Source organism: Saccostrea echinata, unplaced genomic scaffold, assembly GCF_033153115.1.
Source record: "Saccostrea echinata isolate AGI-Se365-2 ecotype Australia unplaced genomic scaffold, CSIRO_AGI_Sech_v1 ptg000012l, whole genome shotgun sequence".
Lineage (NCBI taxonomy): Eukaryota > Metazoa > Mollusca > Bivalvia > Ostreida > Ostreidae > Saccostrea > Saccostrea echinata.
This window is the reverse complement of record NW_026889761.1, coordinates 21,798,241-21,823,591: the sequence shown is the minus strand read 5'-3', so window position 1 is coordinate 21,823,591 and position 25,351 is coordinate 21,798,241. Positions and strand designations below refer to the sequence as shown.

Below are 25,351 nucleotides of genomic sequence, written 5' to 3'. Positions count from 1 at the left end.
TTAGCCATGGAAAATTGTGGCATTTCAAGGAAAAAATTGCTACAAATGATTATTTCACCATGTTAACTTAAAAATGCCAAAATTCAGAAGAATACTTCTTTGCATTACATGTATATAAAACTACATCTCTAGCATTTCCTACAAATCTAAATTGTACATGTACTTTGTAAAATACTAATATTCAATCAGTTTTTGATACTTGAAGGATTAATGATTTAATTTAACCAAATCGCAAACTTTTCATTTAGAACTCTTACAACTAAAAGAAATCTATCCATATAATTTCATTAAATCCTACTATAAAAATGTTAATATTTGTAATTATCACATTTTCTCAATATTAAAAGGAAAGAAAGTAAAGTATTGTGTAGGCTATAAGTCCTTATTGCTTACAGTCTTAAGTAAATTCAGAGTTCATTTTATACAGGTACATGTATTGACAATTCAAAAGAAATCTAAAGTTTTTGCTAGCAAGGATGAAAGCACTTTTTTATGAACTTGCATAGAAGTTCTATTACAAAACATGATACAATGAAATGAAGATGACATTTGGCACAATTTTATTGCATCTGTTGTAGCAATATCTCCTGCTAAAAAAATTCATGAACATGATTTTGATGGAAGACGAGATGAATATAAGAGAAAATGTAAGTAGTTTAAATGGTGAAGATGTATTCACTTGAGTAGTGTCCTTTTCCAACATCATCATATTATACTACATGAATGTTGAGTATGTCATATTTGGGTAAGTATAATGGGTCATATTCATCCATAATTATGTCTACATTACAACTTACTTTATAAAGACTTTGCAGCTAAATATATTTTAATTCCTTTACATCCATACATTTAATATCCTTAAAACTCTTTATCAGTTTATAAATTGCATTAAAAAAAAATCTGAATGAAGTAAGTAATGGTAGAATAAGAAAGATGTATGAAATGATTTGTTTTAGACCAGATTGAGCTAAAAAAAAATTGTGCACTTTACTGAGGTAAACAGATATTCCAACAAAACCACAGCAGTTCAAAACATTCTGCACTGGTGAATATTGTGTAGCAGGTAAATTGTCATTTTGATTACCATGAAAAACTTTAAAGGGAAGATTTATTTTATCAGTTGTGAAGAAACATCTTCCTTGTTGAGCAATGTAAACATGATGCCTATCATGACATGTTAATGTCGAAGGTTAGCCCTTGCCCGGGGCGTAAGTTTTCTTATTCGACCTCGGCTGCTTTTCATGACCTCTGAATTTCCATCCGATTCATCAGTATCACTGTTTTCCTCAGGGGAAATATAACGAGCCCTCTTTTTAGTCCTGTATGATGAAGAAGCACCATCACCATACTCAAAGTCACTGTCTTCTTCGTAACGGACGGTCCGTTTTCCCTGATTTCGAGTTTGTCGAGACCCTGAAGCACTGGCTTTACCCTTCCCCTCCCTTGCTTTGTTAGGTTGGCTCCTACTGGAGTCAACTTCTGTTCGTAACCGAGGAGCCATCCTCTTTGGGCGAGTGATGGGGCTTTCTTCTGAGTCGCTAGATTTTGAGTCCGACTCCGTTTTGGAATTTGATGAGGATGATGATGAATCTGATGATGACTCATTAGATGATTCCGCTGATTCATTGTCACTGCACTGGGTGTCTGATTCAGAGTAAGATCCACTCTTCTTAAAGTGTTTGACTTTGATTGACCCTGTAGAGGCCCGAGTTGTGTAATGGTTGCTTGCATTTCCATTTGTCAGAGGCCTTTTTCCTGTTAATAACAAGATAATATTAAAAAAAAAAAAAAAAAAAAAAAAAAAAAAAAAAAATTTCATAAAAAAAAAACTCAAGGGCCACTATGCTCACCTGAGTCACATTTTATCTTCACAATAAATGAACTTGTACAGTGTGCATGAATAAACTTCAATTGTGACCATCAGCATTTAAGCCTCGATTTCAACATATAATTAGTGTACATAAAAGCTAAATGTTGACATCTTTGTTGTTCCTGTAGAAAGTTTACGTATTTCTTAGTAAAACTGTATTCTTAGGGGGCACAATGTACAGAATATCTGTGGCTTCTCTATTAGCTAGATCTTCAGAGGACCTTCTCCATATAATGATTACTTTATCTTACCCCTGTTCCTTGTGGACCTTTTGACATTGCGAACTGCAGGTTCGTCATCTTCACTCTCCACTTTATTCCTGGTTGACCTTTTGACCTTGCGGACCACTGGTACCTCCTCCTCCTCCTCACTCTCTGTTTGGTCCTCAGCCTCTTCCTCCTCTTCTTCTAATTCTGTGTCTGAATCAAAGTGGTTATTCTCCACAGGAGGCTTTGGGACAGGCTTTCTCGCTGTACAGGAAACCAGGTTTAAGATATAAACTGATGTTAAATAAATCTAAATTGAGCATGTTTTGATTTTAAATTTGTGAATGTTACCGTACAAATGTTAAGATTTCAGCATTTTGAAAAAGAAAGTATTCACACATTTCTTTATGCCTTTAATAGTTTTCTAATGATTAAGATATACATATATCTATATGATACTGACCTGGCCTTTTCCTGGGCGAGGAGGTCCTAGGTTTCACCGGTTCATAATCATCATCATCATCATCCTCAAAATCATCTACCTCTAAGGTCGTGGCAGATGTATTGAGATCAGAGTTTGTGGTTTCCAAGGCTCCAGAAGTTGAAGGTCCTGCCTCACTTTGGAGAGAACTGGCTCGGATATTGGATGATGCTGCTGTTGCTGCCATTCTACGAGGCTGATTCCTATAACTTCTGCTGTTGCTGTATCACAAAGACAAAAATTTCTATTGTGAATATAAAAGGTTACATACTGTAAACGTGGAAATTTTGACAACGTGCTAATTTTGACTATATTGACGATTTTTCTTTTCTCGTCAAAATTTCCACTCGTCAAACTTCACATCATATATATATATATAGCGTCACCACAGACATTGACTATTATAAACTTTACCGCTTAATTTTCTCGGCTTTCCCCTATTAGAAATAGATCAAAGGTAATGTTCAATTTTTTTGTAAATAGTTATGAAAACATATAATCACAGTTTTAAAAGCCACTGAATCTAAACAAGTGTGCTGTATACTATTAACACCCACGATCACAACATTCTAACTTTGTGTATTTATCACGCCGTGCTTGACCTACTTTATCACCCCAGGCAATTGGTCTCATATAATAAAAACAAAATTTATTCAATCAAATCTTATACACTGTAGATGGTTTTTACAAGCAAAATTAAATTTTATTGATGGCAACGCTTGTAAAATGAGTTCACGAAGGAAGCCGCTGCCTTTGCTTATAATAACAGCGTGAACTTTCAGCAGGGCTAGACAAATAGCATTGCCCGACGCCCGGGACAACCAATTTTGTTTGGTGGGCAAGTTATTTGATAAGTGGTACCTGCCCGCGGACAAGTGCTTCTCCAGTTAATAAAAAATCAAATGTTGTTTGTTTTATCGCTGTTGAAATGTAATGAATCACAGTAGAGCACCTGTTTTTCGCTGCTGTTCATTACTACATCGAATACTCGGTCGGAACTCCTCTAGAATTTACCCATTTATGTGTAGTTAAAATACACACAGGACGTAAAACATAGCAGCTATCGATTCCATGTCAAAAAAGTTGAAGAGGATTTTAGACCTTTTTAGGTATTGTAAAAAATAATGTAAAAATTCATCCCGTGAGTACAAACGTGTTATACTGATATTAAAATTGGAGCTGTTGACTGGCGATCACTGAAAGCCACAATCGACATGCAGTGGTGGTTTTCATAATCAAATACTTTATAATATTCAAAAAAAAATTTTTTTCTATCTTTCAGTATTTTTGGGATGTTAAAGTAATACAGAGAAAAGTTTAAATTATGCGCACTGCACAAGCTAAGAAATCTACATGGAACAAGACTTACCCCTAAATTTTTCCGTGCAAAAAATTAAGTGATTTTATGTCTAGTTTGGTCCCCATGTAGTGTATCAGTTGAGAAATAATTTAATGTTTAACGATAATGCTTTAATTTTATGTTAATTAAGAAAAAGTGGGACAAGCATATTTTTTGGTAGGACAAGTAATTTTACGATGGTAACCTGTCCAAGGGCAAGTACTGAAAAATTCTATTTGTCTACCCCTGCTTTCAGGACATATTTCGCATGAAGCGGCTTAATCGTAGACAATCTCAAGTCTATATCAAGACAACTAAGCCAATGTTTCCACCAGGTTTTTGGTCCTCTGGCGAAATCAAAAATACATAACTCTTGATTCAATATTTCGTAAAAATTAACACTCATCAATTTTCGTAAACAAAAAATCGTCAACTTTTCAACTCGTCAAAATAACCACGTTTACAGTAGTTATTTTTGTCAATAAAGAGCATCGCAAAGGCACGACACTATCTGGTAATCTTGACAATTTTATCTGTTTAACCATGTTAAAGGGAAACAAATGATATGTCAAGACCAAAAACTGACTGCTCTCTAATACCACTGTGGTTTATCCCCATAATTACAATTCTAAATTAGGATTTAAACATTTGCCAGTACTTCTCCTCCAGTAAGTAATACACAGGGACTATATTTAACTATTAGCTGACCTATGTGTGTCTATACTGACCTGACTGTCTTGGAGCTATAGTTGCTCTGAGAGAGACGAGGCGAGCTTTTCCTCTGTTTGACAGCAGAGTTCCATCCACTGATTATCTCCTTCATTTTCTCCTCAATCAGAGCCGATAATCTCAACGTCATCGCATATATCTACAAAAGTCAAGGTCTTTTGCTTAATTCTAGTTTCCAGAAAATAAATTCCAACATTCTTAGCCAATGTGAGTAAGTTTCATTAGGACATGGTTTGAACTGTCTTACCCTTGAACGTTTGTTGGTATTAAATGTCCTGGAGTTGGAGAATACGAGTCTGAAGTCTTTAAACAGACTGTTAGGGTTGGAGTATTTGTCTCTCAGTAAGTTCTCCTTAATGGTGGATAGATCCATGGGGTGCTCAATGATGTCAAAGTATTCCTAGAGACGTTACAGCAAAATTTCATTCCTACTACCATTAATACACATATACATACTGTAAACTTAATACTTGTATTTATACATGTCAGATAATCTCATCTAATGTGAAATATTAAAAAATATATAAGAATAACGATTAATTTACTGAACAATTTCAGAATGTGAACAACCATTTTACACAAGACAACTTGCTTCAGATCAAATCAGTAGAATGTACAAATTTTAAGAGGGAAAATTTTACCTTGTCATTCAATTTTTTTCTGATATTTTACACAGCACGAGTCTTAAACTGTTTAAAACTAACCGGGATTTCATCTGGATCCACTGGGAATCTGAATGGACTAGAATCCTCACACTGAAATACTGACTCCAGAAGATTGAGGCACTCTGACTTCCAGGAGTCTGGTGTTTTGTTGACTGGTGGTGCAGACTTTCTCCTTGTGCTGGTTCCCGGCTGGTCATCATCGGACTACATTCAGAATATCATGCATAAATGTAATACTGTGTTTCAAAATATACGTGTATGCTCAGTAAATGTTATTGATGTACATTAATATGTGAGGTTGGTAAAAAAATACATGTAAAGAAAGTATAAAATTAGCATTATAAATTCATTTGAACACTATTAGGATCTGATGGCGAAATCAAACTTCCTGTAAAATGATTCAATATTGCTTCATGGCAAGAACAGCATGGTCTTTATTTTCTGGATAACCTATGTGTAACAAAATCTTCATGTAATATACAAAATGAACTAGAAGGTTTGACTTACATGCTTGAGTCTGTTGCTGTCAGAGGCATCTTCAGTATCGCTACCAGAGGACACGCCCCCCACTTTTTCTCGGTGACAGAGCTGATTCAAGATCGGCATTGGATCGGTACAGTCAGTATCACTAGAAATAGTACAATACTGAATGTAATACTACATCACATATAATATCACTGCAGTAAAATACTGAATGTAATACTACATCACATATAATATCACTGCAGTAAAATACTGAATGTAATACTACATCACATATAATATCACTGCAGTAAAATACTGAATGTAATACTACATCACATATAATATCACTGGACATATTATAATACTGAATGTAATACTACATCACATATAATATCACTGGACATATTATAATACTGAATGTAATACTACATCACATATAATATCACTGGACATATTATAATACTGAATGTAATACTACATCACATATAATATCACTGGACATATTATAATACTGAATGTAATACTACATCACATATAATATCACTGCAGTAAAATACTGAATGTAATACTACATCACATATAATATCACTGCAGTAAAATACTGAAAGTAATACTAGATCACATATAATATCACTGGAAACAGTAAAATACTGAATGTAATACTACATCACATATAATATCACTGCAGTAAAATACTGAATGTAATACTAGATCACATATAATATCACTGGACATATTATAATACTGAATGTAATACTACATCACATATAATATCACTGCAGTAAAATACTGAATGTAATACTACATCACATATAGTAATACTACATCACATATAATATCACTGGAAACAGTAAAATACTGAATGTAATACTACATCACATATAATATCACTGCAGTAAAATACTGAATGTAATACTACATCATATATAATATCACTGGAAACAGTAAAATACTGAATGTAATACTACATCACATATAATATCACTGGAAACAGTAAAATACTGAATGTAATACTACATCACATATAATATCACTGCAGTAAAATACTGAATGTAATACTACATCACATATAATATCACTGCATTAAAATACTGAATGTAATACTAGATCACATATAATATCACTGGACATATTATAATACTGAATGTAATACTACATCACATATAATATCACTGCAGTAAAATACTGAAAGTAATACTAGATCACATATTATATCACTGGACATATTATAATACTGAATGTAATACTACATCACATATAATATCACTGCATTATAATACTGAATGTAATACTACATCACATATAACATCACTGGAAACAGTAAAATACTGAATGTAATACTACATCACATATAATATCACTGCAGTAAAATACTGAATGTAATACTAGATCACATATAATATCACTGGACATATTATAATACTGAATGTAATACTACATCACATATAATAATAATATCACTGCAGTAAAATACTGAAAGTAATACTAGATCACATATAATATCACTGGACATATTATAATACTGAATGTAATACTATATCACATACAGTACATGTATAAACTCTAAAGCATTCACAGAAAGACAAACTCATATTCTCCGCAGCTGTGGCTTTAATAAATAGACACATTCTGTGAATTACCTAGTGAACCTGAGAAGAGCCTCTGTTAGAATTCTGGCACTTTTCACAATGGGAGTTCCTGGCTCATTGAATGCCTTGGCATTGTGCTCAATGTATCGAATGTCAAACTGCAGGGCACTCACTCTCCTGTAAGAAACAATATCACTTTATACCAGTAATCCGCATCATAAATATGTTGTGTTACATTAACATGCATATCTTACAAAATAATTCAAGTTTCACTGTTGTCTTCTTTTGAATATACAGTTGAACTTCAGTATCTCGAACACAGACATCTCGAATACCATGGATATGTCGAAATGATTTAGAAGTCCCAATCACTTATTCCTTAAGTATTTTATCCACGATATCTTGAATCCTCAGATATCTCTAAGTCTTTTCTTGGTCCCATCGAGTTCAAGATAATGAGGTTTGACTGTAATATAGTTTTAAATTAGAGACGTTACCTGTAAAATCGATTCTCTAGTCGTGATTTGATAGTAGTGAGATCAATGAGGTATTCTATGATGATGCCGTAGATTGGGAACACATTAAGATCCACTGGAGTCAGAAAATGTTCCGCTATAGAATGCTGCATAATACTCTCCATTCCGTGGGCAATACGGTCACACTCTTCATCACGCCCACAGGGCGGCCACTCACCCTCCACCGGAGTGTACATCAAGGACCCTAACTCCTCTGGCTGTACGGGCACACTGGACTCATTACGAGCCGGTAGATCTAATAAACAAGACAGAAAATCACAGAATGTCTACAATGTTTTTTTTTACCTTATATCTAATTTTCAAATTCTTAGGAAAAATCAGGTTCAGTACTAAAATATCTTAATACAAAATATGTATGGTAACTACATTTGAAAAAAGGTACATCAAATTTACAGAAGCACTAGTATGACGGGATGACTCATCTATTACAAGTAACTGATAAACATTATTCCTTTTCTTAAGAAAACACATGTAAACACTGCTTGATGAATGCCTTACGATTTTTATCAACAGGTTCCATGTCCCACGGACTCAGTCTCTCTGTCTCTCCATTGTCCCAACTACAACAAAAAAAGCGGCATAAAGTCATAGTCCTGTCTCCTGTATACAGTTCCACAGAGTTTTCTCCTTATGGACAAGCATCAACAGATTGCATCAAATAAACAAAGTGGTGTTCAACAAAATATTTCTCAAAGTTTGCTGCCTTTGGAAATCGTATACAATGCATACAGATCAGCTTTTAAATAATACCATAAAAATATTCAAATCCCAGTATTTTTTTAATTATCTGTGGATAAACAAGAGGCCCAAGGGCCTTAACGGTCACCTGAGTACAACAATTTAGAGGATCCATAAACTGATAAACGAAGCTTTGTTGCCCAATAGCAAGGAAAATAGTACGATTAAGATCATAATAGATGTCTCTATTATTACCTCTCACATTGGCCTCACTTGGCCTTTGAAGAACATTTAAAAAGATAAGTTATTTTTGTTTCATTTTTATTCATCTATTATTTCCAAGTCTACCTGATTATTAAAACTATGAAAGTACTTTTTGCATTATACAATAAATGTTCTTGCATAATTTTCTTATTCTATTAATCTTTCAAATACATTATCTACAGTGATTAATTATCAAAGGTGAATGGCAAAGGTGAATAACTTCACTCAGTAGAATACAAATTAATAGAGCCCTGGCAAGGACCAGAACACTTGACTAAATGGTCCAGATGTTCAAAATTCTGGTAAAAATACCTTGCTTATTAAAACTTTTACTCTGTTTGCTTCTAATATGCCCAGGAGCAGAGGAGATTTTCAAAGAAATAATGCATTTTCACTATTTAACACAGCCCTACCCTAACACCAAAACCCATGACCTAGGGTCATGAAAATTTACAAATTTGGAAGAGGTACCCTCATCATCATAACTATGCAATTAGTTGAAGATCTTCAAAGAATTCACACATTTTCACTATATAATCAAAAAGAGCCCCCCCCCCCCCCCGAGAAACAACAGAACCCCTGGGACCACAAGTTTCAAAAATTTTGTAAAAGCATCCTTGCTCATCATAACTATACACTTGTTTCTTTGCTTTATAACCAGGAGTAGAAAAAAATATTTTGAAAGAAACTATGAATTTTCAATATATAATCAATAGAGTCTCCCCCCCCCCCCCCCTTCACCAGAACCCCTGATCCAGGGGCCATGAAATTCACAATTTTGGAAGAGGCAGCCATGCTCATCATAACTATGTACTCAGTTAGTATATTTCATACCCAGGAGCAGAGAAGAAGATTTTCAAAGATTTAATGCATTTCACTATATAATCAATAGAACCCCCCCCCCCCCCCCTCAACACCAGAACCCCTGACCCAGGGGCCATGAAATTCACAATTTTGGAACAGGCTGCTATGCTCATCATAACTATGTACTTAGTTAGTTTATTTAATACCCAGGAGCAGAGAAGAAGATTTTCAAAGAAATAATGCATTTTCACTATATAATCAATAGAGCCCCGCCCTAACACCCAAACCCCTGACCCAGGGGCCATGAAATTCACAATTTTGGAAGAGGCAGCCATGCTCATTATAACTACATACTTAGTTAGTTTATTTCATACCCAGGAGCAGAGAAGAAGATTTTCAAAGATTTAATGCATTTTCGATATATAATCAATAGAGTCTCCCCCCCCCCCCCCCCCTTCACCAGAACCCCTGATCCAGGGGCCATGAAATTCACAATTTTGGAAGAGGCAGCCATGCTCATCATAACTATGTACTCAGTTAGTATATTTCATACCCAGGAGCAGAGAAGAAGATTTTCAAAGATTTAATGCATTTTCACTATATAATCAATAGAGCCCCCCCCCCCCCCCAAAACCAGAACCCCTGACCCAGGGACCATGAAATTCACAATTTTGGAAGAGGCAGTCTTGCTCAACATAACTATGTACTTAGTTAGTTTATTTAATACCAAGGAGCAGAGAAGAAGATTTTCAAAGAAATAATGCACTTTCACTATATGATGTATATAGCTCCACCCTAGCACCACAACCCCTGACCCTGGGGCCATGAATTTCACAATTTTGGTAGAGGGCTCATTGCTTATTACAATCATGCCAACAGTTTGACTGCTTGATGTCCAGGAGTAAAGAAGAAGATTTTTAAAAGATTGCATTAATTTTGGTGGTTTTAGCCCCACCCCTCAGGCCCCAGGGGGGCAGGGACCATGAAATTCACAATTTTTGTTCCCCTTCACCCATAGGTGCTATATGCCAAAATTGGTTGAAATTGGTTGAGTGGTTTCAGAGAAGAAGCTAAAAATGTTCAAATGTTAACGCACGATGCACGACGAACAACGAACGCCGACGGACAAAAACGGATAGCAATAGGTCACCTGAGTGACTCAGGTGACCTAAAAATTTTGCATATTTTTTAAAAATGTAATTTCACACTACAACATTTTCAAACACTTACTTGACAATGAAGCACTGGAACATACTATCAGGATAAATGGCTTCATAGGGACTCTGACTAACAATGGTTCCAAACCACCATGCATCATCAATCATTGAACGAAACCTGTCGCCTTTTGAAAATAGGATCATACATGTATATTCTGTACTTCCTTTAAAATCCATCTTTAACTATCAAGTACACTATAATTTAATCATTAAGTTTGAGGACTGTTAAGAGATCTCAAAGTTCATTTCCAACTGCCATCAAATTCAATAAAATTTGTAAATTTTTAACAAATTAAGTTATCAGTCCTCATTTTTACAAAATACATGTATATTTGACAATGGTTCTTATTTTTTAATGCCTCCCAAAAGAGTAAGCAAGGGATATCATGACTGGTATTACGTGTTTGTGCATCCATGTTAACGTTTGCAAGCAATACAAGAGGCCCATGGGCCACAACGCTCACCTGAGTCAATATGGCCCTGCTGTTCTTCGTCAGCAGATTTCTTCTCCTATATTTCTCCTATATATTCATATATAAAGCTTTGATCTAGGCATACTCTACCCAAAGGTGCCATGTTTTGAATGAAATTGAATATAAACCTTCTGAGGATGCTTCTATCTTCATATAACTAATCATGATTTTGCTGTTCTTTAAAACAGAATTTTAAAATATGTCAACACCCTACCTTGGAGGGGGGGGGGGGGGGGGGGGTCATGATTTGAACAAACTTGAATGTACACTACCTGAGGATGCTTCCATATCAATATGACTGATCATGGCTTTGCTGTTCTTGAGAATGAAGAAGATTTTTAAAGATATTACCTGTATATGTTCTTTTGTAAAACTTTGATCCCCATTACGGCCCCACCCTACTAATGGAGGATGCTTTGAACAAGCTTGAATCTACAATATTTGGGGATGATTCCATATCAATATGACTAATTGTGGCTTTGTTGTTCTTGAGAAGAAGATTTTTAAAGAATTTTCCTATATATTCCTTTGTAAAAATTTGATCCCCCATTGTAGCCCCACCCTAACCCCAGGGGTCAGGATTTGAACAAATTTGAATCTACACTACTTGAAGATGATTCCATATCAATGTGACTAATTGTGGCTTTGTTGTTCTTGAGAAGAAGATTTTCAAAGATTTTCTGTATATATTCCTATGTAAAAGTTTGATCCCCCATTGTGGCCCCACCCTACCCCTGAGGTAATGATTTGAACAAACTTGAATCTACACAACCTGAGGATGATTCCATATCAATATGACTAATTGTGACTCTGTTGTTCTTGAGAAGAAGATTTTTTTCTATATATTCCTATATAAAACTTTGATCCCTCATTGTGGCCCCACCCTACCCCAAGGGGTCATGATTTGAACAAATCTGAATCTACACTACCTGAGGATGATTCCATATGAACATGACTAATTGTGGCTTTGTTGTTCTTGGGAAGAAGATTTTTAAAGAATTTTCCTATATATTCCTTTGTAAAAATTTGATCCCCCAGTGTAGCCCCACCCTACCCTCGGGGGTCAGGATTTGAACAAATTTGAATCTACACTACTTGAAGATGATTCCATATCAATGTGACTAATTGTGGCTTTGTTGTTCTTGAGAAGAAGATTTTCAAAGATTTTCTGTATATATTCCTATGTAAAAGTTTGATCCCCCATTGTGGCCCCACCCTACCCCTGAGGTAATGATTTGAACAAACTTGAATCTACACAACCTGAGGATGATTCCATATCAATATGACTAATTGTGACTCTGTTGTTCTTGAGAAGAAGATTTTTTTCTATATATTCCTATATAAAACTTTGATCCCTCATTGTGGCCCCACCCTACCCCAAGGGGTCATGATTTGAACAAATCTGAATCTACACTACCTGAGGATGATTCCATATGAACATGACTAATTGTGGCTTTGTTGTTCTTGAGAAGAAGATTTTTAAAGAATTTTCCTATATATTCCTTTGTAAAAATTTGATCCCCCATTGTAGCCCCACCCTACCCTCGGGGGTCAGGATTTGAACAAATTTGAATCTACACTACTTGAAGATGATTCCATATCAATGTGACTAATTGTGGCTTTGCTGTTCTTGAGAAGAAGATTTTCAAAGATTTTCTGTATATATTCCTATGTAAAAGTTTGATCCCCCATTGTGGCCCCACCCTACCCCTGAGGTAATGATTTGAACAAACTTGAATCTACACAACCTGAGGATGATTCCATATCAATATGACTAATTGTGACTCTGTTGTTCTTGAGAAGAAGATTTTTTTCTATATATTCCTATATAAAACTTTGATCCCTCATTGTGGCCCCACCCTACCCTCAGGGGTCATGATTTGAACAAATCTGAATATACACTACCTGAGGATGATTCCATATGAACATGACTAATTGTGGCTTTGTTGTTCTTGAGAAGAAGATTTTTAAAGATTTTCTTATATATTCCTATGTAAAAATTTGATCCCCCATTGTGGCCCCACCCTACCCCCGGGGGTCATGATTTGAAAAAACTTGAATCTACACTATGTAATGAAGGTTTCACATAAGTATAAACTTTCCTCGCTCAATGGTTCTTGAGAAGAAGATTTTTAAAAGATAACACCAAATTTTCACCAATTCTTAATTATCTCCCCTTGGAAGAGGGCGTGGCCCTTCATTTGAACAAACTTGAACCCCCTTTACCCAAGGATGCTTTGTGGCAAGTTTGGTTGAAATTGGCCCAGTAGTTCTGGAGAAGAAGTTGAAAATGTGAAAAGTTTACAGACGGACGGACAGACGGACAGACAGACAGACAGACGGACTACAGACAAAATGTGATCAGAAAAGCTCACTTGAGCTTTCAGCTCAGGTGAGCTAATAACAAGAGGCCCAAGGGCCAAATCGCTCACCTGAGCACTGTGGCTAGGAAAGAAGGAAAAATCAGTTTAGTATTGAAAAGCTTAAATACATAAGTGGTCCCAACCTACCCCTAAAAAGGGAGTTGGGGGGGGGGGGGGGTCATGATTTGAACAAACTTGAATCTACACTATGTGAGGATGCTTCCATATAAATATGACCAATCATAGCTTTGCTGTTCTTGAGAAGAAGATTTTTGAAGATTTTTCCTATATATTCCTAAATAAAACTTTGATCGTCCATTTTGGCCCCACCCTACCCCCCGGGGTCATGATTTGTACAAACTTGAATCTACACCACCTGAGGATGCTTCCAAATAAATATGACCAATCATAGCTTTGCTGTTCTTGAGAGGATGATTTTTGAAGATTTTTCCTTTGTACACCTATGTTAAACATTGATCGTCCATTTTGGCCCCACCCTACCCCTGGGGGTCATGATTTGAACAAACTTGAATCTACACCACCTGAGGATGCTTCCATGTAAATATGACCAATCATAGCTTTGCTGTTCTTGAGAAGAAGATTTTTGAAGATTTTTCCTATATATTCCTATGTATAACTTTGATCGTCCAATGTGGCCCCACCCTACCCCCGGGGGTCATGATTTGTACAAACTTGAATCTACACCACCTGAGGATGCTTCCAAATAAATATGACCAATCATAGCTTTGCTGTTCTTGAGAAGAAGATTTTTGAAGATTTTTCCTATATATTCCTATGTAAAACTTTGATTGTCCATTGTGGCCCCACCCTATTCCTGTGGGTCATGATTTGAACAAACTTGAATCTACACTACCTGACAATAATTCCACATGAGTTTCATCTTTCCTGGCCCACTGGTTCTTGAGAAGAAGATTTTTCAATAATGCCATTAATTTTTTGCTATTTCGTAATTATCTCCCCTTGGAGGAGGGCGTGGCCCTTCATTTGAACAAACTTGAAACCCCTTCTACCAAGGATACTTTGTGCCAAGTTTGATTGAAATTGGCCCAGTAGTTCTGGAGAAGAAGATGAAAATGTGAAAGTTTACGACAACAACAACGCCGACGACGCCAGACAACGGACAAATTTTGATCAGAAAAGCTCACTTGAGCCTTTGGCTCAGGTGAGCTAAAAAGTATGACTTGACCTTTTAGTCTCAGATGCATATTGGCTTTGGAGAGGAAAAAGCCTACTGACTCAAAGGTCAAACGTCAAAGTTTTTTTCTGTGATTACTGTGAACTGTAGACAGAGTCAAGCTTACTTATTGATATATATATATCAGTCAAGCATTTGTTGTAGAGATTCATGGTAGCTGGAGCATACTGATGTAGGAATTTAGGCTGGACTGAGGACATCGGCCTGGATAGCTCAGTGGTTAGAGCACCTGACTAGTAATGCAGGGGTCCCGGGTTCGATTCCCGGTCCAGCCATGTGTTTTTCATTATATATATATTTATGAATTTTCAATGTATATTAACTCATTCCTCCTTTCCATACTACAGATGGTGCCGTGGCCTACCTTGTTCAGGCAATATAATAAATAATATATAATTAGTGTTAAGTCCTGACAAGGTGAACTTGTGTTTTCGGGGGCGAAGACTATTTAAGGAGGGAGGAATGTAGGAATTTAGGCTGGACTGAGGACATCGGCCAGTTTCATATATAATTTCAGGATGCAAGATATCAATTGAGAAAGAACTAATGTCCTAGAAGGCCAGTGCTTCTTATCAGTAAGTTTGTGAAACCATATCAATTCACTATGTAAACTTATATGCGTGAAATCACACTGCAATTCATGGAACCCCTGGTCAAGTTTAAAATTGATTAATAAATATATGATATAAATTGTTTTCTATATTTGTCACAAAACAAACCTGCTTTCCACTTTCTCCTCATAGCAGTGTCGTAGGACTGTTTTAGAACGATAAAATCAATGACGTCAGGCATATCATGGTACCTGTAATATTACAGAGCTTATTAACTGTGGTTAGACAGATGAGCATTGTGCTCAAGTCAGACAATTATCAAAATCATTCTACATTTCAGTTAGCAAACCACAGAAAATGCCTACAATTGCTGTACATAATTGTATATCACATGGATATACAATCAAGTAATTATCATTTCAAAGATCCAAACCTTTTAAGAAGCCCACAGTACACGTACAATGTACATGCATGTAAAATCTGACAAAATGCACTAACTTAAATGTAAATGAGTTTTTTGTGGGTTTTCCGGTTTCCGGATCAACATAAGCCATTTTTAAACAGCAGAGTCGAGGAGGACGGACTTCATACTTGATTCCTACAATCTTCATATGCTCTTGTTCCTAAAATTTTGAAGGTTCTCTGATAAAAAGATTCTAAAAGACATTTTTTAACTCATTTCATACATCAGGTTTTCGGAAATTCTTGGCATGTATTTCATATCTTGATGTACTACCCATAAAATAATGTATTTAATCTCTTAAGGAACAAAGCCTTACTCACATATTCATTACCCAGGATGAAGCATAAAACAAAAGCAAGAAATGGTGGAACTAGATATGGTATCTTAAAGTCTTACCCTAAGGTTTTGATTCATATGCCAGGGCTGGTTCTTGCGAATATCCAATTTGTAGACATTGCGTTTCTTCACAGCAAGAAGGTAAAGTTCATGACCCTGTTTGAAGTACATGACATCATCTCCCATCTGAGGAACATATGGTGACTTCCTAGGAATGACGTCCGTCAACCATTCTGGAGGACGAAACTCTTCTGGAAGTTCTGAAATATCCTCCATCTTTTTTACAATCTTTTCTTTTCTCTGAAAATAAATGAAAATAAGACATATGCAATTACCCTTTTTTCAGCATTCCTTTGCTGAAGGAAATTTCAAGTGAATCTTTATGTGTAAGAATTTAATGAAATCTTTTTACTTTTTATGCTGCACACACATTTATAAAACTGTACATTTGACTGAACTACTTTTATTTTTAATGATCAATAATATACAAAATCACAGCTTAAGAAATGTACAAATTGAATACAGGATGAAATAGATAATACAATGACAATGGGTTACATAGATTGTGAGAGTTAGATGCTACAAGTGTGCAACAATTTACATTAAATATCATCACTTTCTACAACTCAGTGCAAAAATTTTTTCAAAATCTATACACAATTTATTAATCAATGTACTGAATTACACAGAGAAAATGTAGTGTAATTGTATGTAGGTAATTTTGGCTATTTATATGCCGTCTTTATATTAGAAGTATTGTTGCGGCATTTTACAAATTCATTCTTATGATCCAAACATTAAGCAAAATGAGGGCACTGTTTATATTTTTTTGATTTTTCTATTTTTGTTTTGTCACTAAAATTGAAAAATGGGACCTTGCCAAAATTGCCCATTTTATTGTAGACCATTTTAATATTTACTAAAAATCACATAGTTGTTTTGCTCTTCAAGTGCATGTATATACAGTGTACATGTAAATCTTAAAGCAATGTGACACTTCTAATGAAGAGAGAACACTCTGATACATAAGAAACACAGGGTGATGATTACTTCAGAGAGGTCAAGAAAAATTCAATCTCACTCGTTTATTCTTAGATGGCTTTTTACGGGTGGGTGGCGGTGGTTTTTTCCTCTTTGGCTGTTGTCGACGACTACTGGAACTTCTTGCCGAGTCGTGGGTGCTCTCTTCATCGAAGTTATCATCGTCATCATCATCATCCACAACCTCCACCTCCTCATCATCCTCTGAAGATGACAGTTTTCGTCGTTTGACCTGTCTTTTGGACTTTCGTTTTGGGGGCTGGAGACTGACTCCAGCATCGCCCACCCAGTCAGAGTACTCACTGGACTCTCTGTGCCATAAATAAAAATGATGGAATAAACTCACTCTCTTCTGGACTAAAATAAACTCTTTCAGTGCATACTGTTGCTAACATAGATTATGTCTTACTAGGAAACAGGTAAGTTTGACTGTATTGAGCTTCAGTTCAAATTTACATTGAATGCTACAGAAATAATATTTTTGTTAAGAGTTTTAAGGATTTTAACTGATTTTCTTTAATCTTACCCATCTTCATTATCATCACTGCTGAACATGACGTCGGAGTTAGAGGCTTCAGCATTTTCCTCCTCCTGTAAAGTTAAAAACCAGTACACTTATTTCAATCAGTATCTTGAAAATCTGTATTACAGATGTTGTAATTTCAGGAAAACCTCACTCAGACTTAACAGTCATGAAAACATGACTAAAAATCAACATTAGTTATTAGTAAAAAGAAAGAAAAACATCCTCCCCAGTAAATGTCAAGAGTAATAATGTATTTATTTAAAAAATATAAAGACTGATTCCATGTCTACTTAGTGTTTCGTCAGTTATATTGTGTATATTTACCTCTTCTTCCTCAGTATCATACAGAGCTCGCGTCACCAGTCGGTTAGTTGCCACCTCCTCGTTCTCGCGCTGATTTCCGACATTGTCCCGTCGGTTTTTGTGTTTACGTCGAGTTTTGATGTGAGATCCTGAGTCACTGGATTCAGCCTATTCAAATCAAAATAATTTTCAAATCTGGTTTACCATGTAAATATACAACTGCACAAGTACATGTACATAAGTCTCAAAGATTAAACATGTCTTACATCATAATTACAAGGCTTTTTCTTCCTTTCTGCCATATAATGCTTTGCCTCCTCATTTGCATATGCCATTCTCAGTTCTTCATCTCTCCTGTAAATATTTTATACAAATTTTGTCTTATATTAGTAATAACAATCAAAATGAACATCTACACTCATTAGAAACATTTAACCTAACTCAGCCTAACCTCTTTTAACCTCTTTGAAACACTGAATCACTCGTAAACTTACGATAAAGCAGCTGTGTCTAGTTCTTTAACAATCACTCTGCGACTCCAGGCTGCAATGTCTGATTGTGTGGCCCTCTGAGAAATATTACCCAGGGACTGCCGCACTCCCTCCCTCTCTCCGATTCTTCTTCCACCAACATTGCCAACTATGACAAGCAAAAAGAAGACAAAACTCAAATCCCAATTTTTCAATAGTATGACAAGGGATAAAAAACTCAAAAGTTTGTTACTTTCTAGAGAGGAGTTTACGATGTGGAAGACCAAAACTTTCAGGGAGACAGATTGTGGTCACTTGTGGCTATGGCTCAAGTGAACTTAATCTAATAAACAAACTTTAGAGTGCTGACCTGAGTTTGACCTATGAACTCTTGGTGATCCCAATGCTGGTGGAGGACTTCCTAAGGGTTCCAGCCCTTCTCTGGCTATCCGCTGGTCCTGTTCTCTCTGTAACTGTTCAATCATGTTGTCAATACTCGGCCGGTGGTCCTGAGGTAGTGGTTCTGTGGGGAGGTGCTCAGCATGTGGTGGTTCCTCTGGGTGGTTCTCATCTATGAGAGCATCAAGATCCCCTACCACCTCCTGGGAACCTGAAGGAATCAGAGGTTACCATTAACAGCAATAACATATGTAACTTTCTGAAAAAGTGCTTTGATATTAGAAAAGAAAAACTTCAACACAGCTGATATGCTCACTGGGATTTTTATGTATATTGTTTGTTGTATTCATGACTATATGCCAATGTATGATGGTGTTGTCAATATATAAATTGAAAATTGAAAATAAACATATAGGATAAGTACATGTATATAAACAAATTCTTAGATCATCAAGAAATTCATTATTTTAAGAATGGAATGTAAATATGTTTGTTGCTAAGGAATGTCAACTTTGGTATTTTTTAAGATTGACCAATAAATTAAGATGATGATAAATTCATGAAGTGAAGAATTTTATAGTTCAATGTCAGTCTGATACTTTTCCATACCTTCTTCGTTAACCTGCATCTGTGGTATTAACTGATCATTGTTACAATGTTCTCTACCCGGGACCAGCTTCTGGAACCTTGGGGGGTAGGGATTACCATCAATGTCCACAAGGAAGGGAGGGGGCATAAGATGGGGAGGCTGCTGGGTCTGCTCGTCCAACACGTAGTTATTAGCATCACGCATCAGTGGGCGGTAATCAGTATGAAAGAACACTTCCTCTGGGACCTATTAATTTACAAAAATCTTAATGGCAACTCTGACGTTAAACGACTGCAAAAATACATAAAGGATGTTTATTACAGAAGTGAACAGTTTAATTTTCCTAAGGAACTGAATGAAAATGAGTATTCTTAATTATAAACATGAACTCTTTTATACTACTAAACCTTCAAAATTAGATAATTTACTGATATCCAGTGGATGATACATGTATCATACCCCAGAAATATGCATTTACCTGTTTATGTTTTTCATTGGAACCGAATCCAAACAGAAGCAGGTGCCCATGAGAGTCTGTGGCAGCAAAACTAAGGCCATCTGGAGCAAACTTGATGTCAAACACAGCACCATGTCCCTGGCCCTCTATCTAAAAGATTCAGAAACAAACACACTTTTAATATTCAGCAAGATCACAATTATAATTATTTGCCAAATCATCTTAAAAATTAGGCAAATGCATGTAAAAGGAAAGGTAGAAATATTTCCTGTGGAAATGAAGATAGAAATCTACTAAAATAAATTCATCTTTTCCCATTTTGATGTTCTTTCTTTAAGCATGTCCTATGTATATTTACAGAAGAAGATATGATTGACTCCTCTTTGATTATAATGGTTACCTGAATTTTTAAAATAAATGTTTAAAATTCAAGATAATACATTTTTTGTAATACCATGTTAAAGAAGGACTTGATTTTCTCCCCCTTGATGAGGTCCCAGATAACGATATTCCCATCATGGCCCGCACTCAACATAATCCTGGGCTCTGTAGGACAATGCTCCAATACAAAGATTTCATCTTCATGAGCCTGAAAAACAAGTGCCACAATTTAGATATACATGTATAATGCCAAAAGCTCTTCACTGTAAACTCTCTGATATAATAAAATCTTTCAAATTTTAAATTTAAACATTGAACAAAATTCTACTATAAATTTATAAATTTCACTTTTTTTTCACATGCAACAATTATAATTAATTATAAATTTTGCATAAAAAAATGTCCTTTTGTACAGTTGAATAAAACTCTATTTTCAATAGATACATACTCTGAGTACATGCACCAGCTTGCCAGTGTGGGAATTCCAAAGTTTGACAGAAAAATCATTGACTGCAGTAATCACCAAGGAGTCGTCCATATTCCAGGATACCATGGTAACACAATATTTTTTAATGTCTTCTAAATCAATTTTGTTTGAGCTGAAATGTAGAAGATGACAAGGTAATCTATAAATCAAAATGGTTCCATTGCAGGTAACAGGGCACAAGACTTGAAGCAATGTACAACTTTAATTAAGGTGTCCATTTTTTTTTTTACTTCATATTTAGTAATTCTCAAATACCATAGACTTTCATATTTACAAAACTTATTTCCCTTTGGAGGTTCATTTGTTTTCTCCTACAATATTACTATTAAACTTTATGTGGCAGAATCTTACAAATTAAATCTGTACATATATGTTCATTAAGTTGTCTGTGTTGCCCCATACCATGGGAATACATGAACGATACAAAATAGTCCAAATGCGTTTGAAGGTATAAAATATTTACAGGCAAGTTACAAAGGATATAGTGAGAAAATTGAGCATTACACCAATAAAGAGAGATAACACTCACAAAAATGAAAGTCGTCTATTGTACTTAGCATTGTTTTCATTGTTTTATTCCATATCTTCTATCCATGTTGAATTCTATTTGCTAGTAAAATGTCTAGAATGTTCAATGAATTAACTTGTATATCATTTTATACCTGTCTAGAGTTGTGTTCATGTAGAGGACCAGTGCCTTCCACTCCTGTCTGTCATACCTCCATATTCTGGCTGTTCCATCCTTACTCCCACTGACAAACTTATCTCCATGGTTACAGTAACAAATACTGTCTACTCTGTCCTAAAAGGAGCAAAAAGCCTTGCTCAAGTAACAGCTTGATTTAAATGACATTAACTTTAAAGATACATTGTAACTTGTTCTTAAGCGCCTGAGAGTTCCCCATTTAGGAGTCAAAATTTTTATGGGTTGAGAAAAATATTGGTTTGTGGGGATTTTACACGTATTTTGTGGTCAAGGGAATGAAGAGTTCTCAATTACAAATCTTAAGATTTCAGTGAGGACTAGAATTTATGAGTTTCTTCATATCACAAAAACAATGAATATTTTCCCCATAAAAATAGATGACTTCACAAAAGGTTCTTTCTGCAGCTAACAATTTTCTGTGAAATTTTAAAAATAACATATTTAAACTCAAACTGCAGAATAAATGGAACCAGAAGAATTAAAAGGCAGAAATATCCATGTACATGTAAGGGCTATCCTTGAAGGGTTTAAATCACAAAAAAAAATCTTCAATTTAGAAATGAACTGATATGTTTTATCTATTAAATAACATATCCAGAAAATATCTTTTTAAAGGACAATGAACAAGCTAACTCAAATAGAGTTCCAAAATAAGATCTATAAAGGTTCATATCACTTACTGTGTGTGACTCCAGCTCACAGATTTTCTCTGGTTTTGTAGAGTGCAAGAAGTAAACCCTGATTACATGATCAGCACTTCCTGTGGCCAGGAATACACCCCCAGGACTGAAGGAGGAGCATAACATCTGAGCTCCAGCCCTTGACCGCTCTATAAACTTGTGAGGTTTAGGACTGTAAATATGGGAAAGATGGTATAAGTGCTGAACTACACTACCCTTATAATTCTTCTTGTTTAATCTGGTATTTTCTATCCAATATGATGAAGCAATGGAGTATACATACTAGTTATATTTATCATATTTATTGCTGTAATTTACATCAGAAATTGATTCCGACCTTAATGACAAAATTAGCTCTTGAAGAACTTATCAGTTTTTTTGATATCACAAAAGTGAAAACAAACAGAAAATTGTTGAATTCTTACTTAAATGTGTTTGTGGTCACGTCCCAGACCCAGAAACAGACACAGCCGTCACCTCCTGTTGACATCAAGACCCGGGACTCACCCTTGGCCTGGGGGCAAAACTGAAAAAAACAACAAAATACTATACTTTAAACTGGTCTGAATTGATTTTGTTGGTAAGGTTTCTCTGTTATCATTAATAATAGGCCTGAGTATCGCAAGCTACCTAACGATATGATACATATCACAATATGGCCATGCGATACAACATGTATCATGATATAGCTGTGAACAATTGACTTAAATAACCGTTATCTTAACATATTATTCTTTGCTAACCTCCACAGTTATAGATAATATAAGAAGAATATCTTGATACTTCTGACCAAAGACTAAGTTAATAAAAGGTGGATTTATAGTCTTGACATTGTATTTTTTCTTTGCTACATTTTTTCAGCCATTTTAAAACATTAAAATTTGTTAGTTTGTATTTAGAAGTTTCTAATAAAACAATGAAAATGATCTTGTACTGTATCATGATACATACATGGCGATACGATATGCGTATCGTGAGCCCTTGTGATCAATACAATCGATGTATTGCTGTATCGTTACACCTCTAATTAATAACATACTAAATTATCTTTTGTATAATGCATATATTGTATTTACATTTATTTTTCAAAGAAAACTATTTTTTTAGTTTGTAGATCAGCCAAATACATTCCTTGTTAAAAATTCCAGTAGACAAAATAAATATAATGATTATGAAATATGTGTATACTTAACAATTTAACAATGCAAAAACCTTTTGTGTACATCTTAATTCATTTTTCTCAAAACCATAATATTCTGCTTTAAACCCCCTGCATTCATCCACCCTTGACCTCCCCCCCAATTCTCCCTCCTCCCACTAACCTGAAGTGAAGTGATGGTCCCTGTATGACTCTGTAGTACTGCTATGGGTGCCTTTGTCCTCAAACACCACACCCTAATTGTTTTATCACAGCTTCCTGAGGCTAGCAGTGTATTCTCATAGTTCACAGCTATGTCAGTGATCTCTGAGTTATGTCCCCTGAGAGTAGCCAGGAGTCGACCATTACATGCCCTCCAGATTTTGATTAATGCGTCATCAGCTCCCTAATTGTAAAACACCACACTTCTTTTTATTATAAGCTTACAGTAAATATGTAAAGTCTTGTGAAGTCTGTATTAACTTACTTTAAATATATGTATACATGGCCCTTCTCTCTCAATATACATATACATGTACATACAGCTTTATACTGCATGAATTAATAACTTACTGTCAATATGTAAGTTACATTTAACTTAACAGTATAAACAAATTGTAAATTATACATGTATGAAGCGCTCCTTCATTTTGGAGAAAACTGTTAGTACAGTTGAACTTCAGTATCTCGAACACAGATATCTTGAATGCCATGGATATTTCGAAATGATTTTGTAGTCCCAAGTGCTTATCTCTCAACTATTCTACCCTGGATATCTTGAATCCTCGAATATCTCAAAATATTTTCTTGGTCCCGTGAAGATAGACATAAGTTCAAGATAAGTTTGACTGTATTTAAACTTAATACAGAAATGAACCCTCAAGTAAGTACTATACATGTAAAAACTCACTGTAAAAATACATCCCTCCAATCAGTACAACTTACTGTAAATATGTAGTGCCCTGTCCTGTCAAATGATACACAGTACACAGCAGACAAATGTCCAAGCTTACGGGCATGCATGTTGACTTTTGTGTAGAAGTTGTTAGGACAGAGATGGTCATTGCGAGCTTGTCCAGACATTTCCCTCCCCCGCATGACATAAACTGCAAGTATTATTAAGTATATCATTAGGGTTCTATATCATGGATTTTATCATTCTTGTATTTTTTTGTAATATTTACTTTTCGAAATAACTTTTGTATTTGGCACAAGTTGACAATTCATAAATTTATTATACAGTTAAATTAAATACTCATTCTTCTTGACTGTAATTTGAAAGATATCATGATTTACCAAATGCTGGACAGACAAGATTTTTGGGAGGATAGAGTGGACGCTGATGATGGGTCACTGTGTGGGTGGGTGGGGTCCATACTGGGTTCTCTATACCTGTGGAAAAAAAGATACACATTTCAATGTCACACTTAACATGACTCTTGAGGTCTGTTTGGGGTCGTTGAAAGGCTTCATTCCCAATTCAAAACATATGTTATCAAAGATTACAGAGCTCATCTCATCAAATATTATCTTAATTAAGGCAAAGTCCCACATTACACTAATAATCTAGTAGTTTCCATCCCTAGATGCAACAATTATGCAATTCTGGTTTAGTTAGGGCTTGCAGGTTCTTGGGAATGGACTTGACGTTCTAAAAACTTTAAACTGGACACTCATCCAGAAAATGTGGGTCAGAGCTAGCAGACATAGCAAGTCCTATAATGTGCATCCCTTGCATCATCAATCATATATGTTTGGTCAACGTAGGCCTTATAGTTACTTTGGAATGAATCTGCTCAAAAATCTTTAACTGATCACTTATCCAGAAAGCTCAAATCAGATCAAGCATCCGAAGAAAGTCTAGTAGGGTGCATCCTTAGATGTACTTTCAATGCAAGTTTGCTCTATGAAGGGCTTAAAATTAAACTG

At 35.3% G+C, this 25,351-nt stretch overlaps 1 protein-coding gene and 1 non-coding gene across 3 annotated transcripts in view; one reads left to right on the top strand and one right to left on the bottom strand.

Annotated features, from left to right (window-relative positions):
- Positions 1-269: 269 nt before the first annotated feature.
- The window catches only part of LOC133185535 (bromodomain and WD repeat-containing protein 3-like), a 34,246-nt gene continuing 9,164 nt past the window's right edge, over positions 270-25,351 (bottom strand). The window contains exons 6-35 of one of the 2 annotated variants that reach the window (XM_061320830.1): positions 24,719-24,814; positions 24,368-24,528; positions 23,607-23,828; positions 22,710-22,810; positions 22,285-22,456; positions 21,561-21,700; positions 20,860-21,010; positions 20,485-20,619; positions 20,052-20,180; positions 19,594-19,819; positions 18,956-19,195; positions 18,610-18,754; positions 18,382-18,469; positions 18,137-18,283; positions 17,813-17,877; positions 17,327-17,597; positions 16,306-16,545; positions 15,945-16,069; positions 15,615-15,697; positions 10,857-10,968; positions 8,379-8,440; positions 7,842-8,115; positions 7,396-7,521; positions 5,798-5,918; positions 5,330-5,494; positions 4,873-5,025; positions 4,625-4,764; positions 2,540-2,778; positions 2,122-2,340; positions 270-1,755 (exon numbers count right to left, since the gene is read on the bottom strand). In XM_061320830.1, the coding sequence (XP_061176814.1) occupies positions 1,178-1,755; positions 2,122-2,340; positions 2,540-2,778; positions 4,625-4,764; positions 4,873-5,025; positions 5,330-5,494; positions 5,798-5,918; positions 7,396-7,521; positions 7,842-8,115; positions 8,379-8,440; positions 10,857-10,968; positions 15,615-15,697; positions 15,945-16,069; positions 16,306-16,545; positions 17,327-17,597; positions 17,813-17,877; positions 18,137-18,283; positions 18,382-18,469; positions 18,610-18,754; positions 18,956-19,195; positions 19,594-19,819; positions 20,052-20,180; positions 20,485-20,619; positions 20,860-21,010; positions 21,561-21,700; positions 22,285-22,456; positions 22,710-22,810; positions 23,607-23,828; positions 24,368-24,528; positions 24,719-24,814 (5,126 nt within the window). In that variant the 3' untranslated portion in view covers positions 270-1,177. Of the gene's footprint in view, positions 1,756-2,121; positions 2,341-2,539; positions 2,779-4,604; positions 4,765-4,872; positions 5,026-5,329; positions 5,495-5,797; positions 5,919-7,395; positions 7,522-7,841; positions 8,116-8,378; positions 8,441-10,856; positions 10,969-15,614; positions 15,698-15,944; positions 16,070-16,305; positions 16,546-17,326; positions 17,598-17,812; positions 17,878-18,136; positions 18,284-18,381; positions 18,470-18,609; positions 18,755-18,955; positions 19,196-19,593; positions 19,820-20,051; positions 20,181-20,484; positions 20,620-20,859; positions 21,011-21,560; positions 21,701-22,284; positions 22,457-22,709; positions 22,811-23,606; positions 23,829-24,367; positions 24,529-24,718; positions 24,815-25,351 lie in introns of those variants that run through there. The other variant, XM_061320831.1, reaches the window with a different exon arrangement.
- On the top strand, positions 15,097-15,170 carry Trnat-agu (transfer RNA threonine (anticodon AGU)). Its single transcript has one exon. It is a non-coding gene; the product is annotated as a tRNA-Thr (tRNA).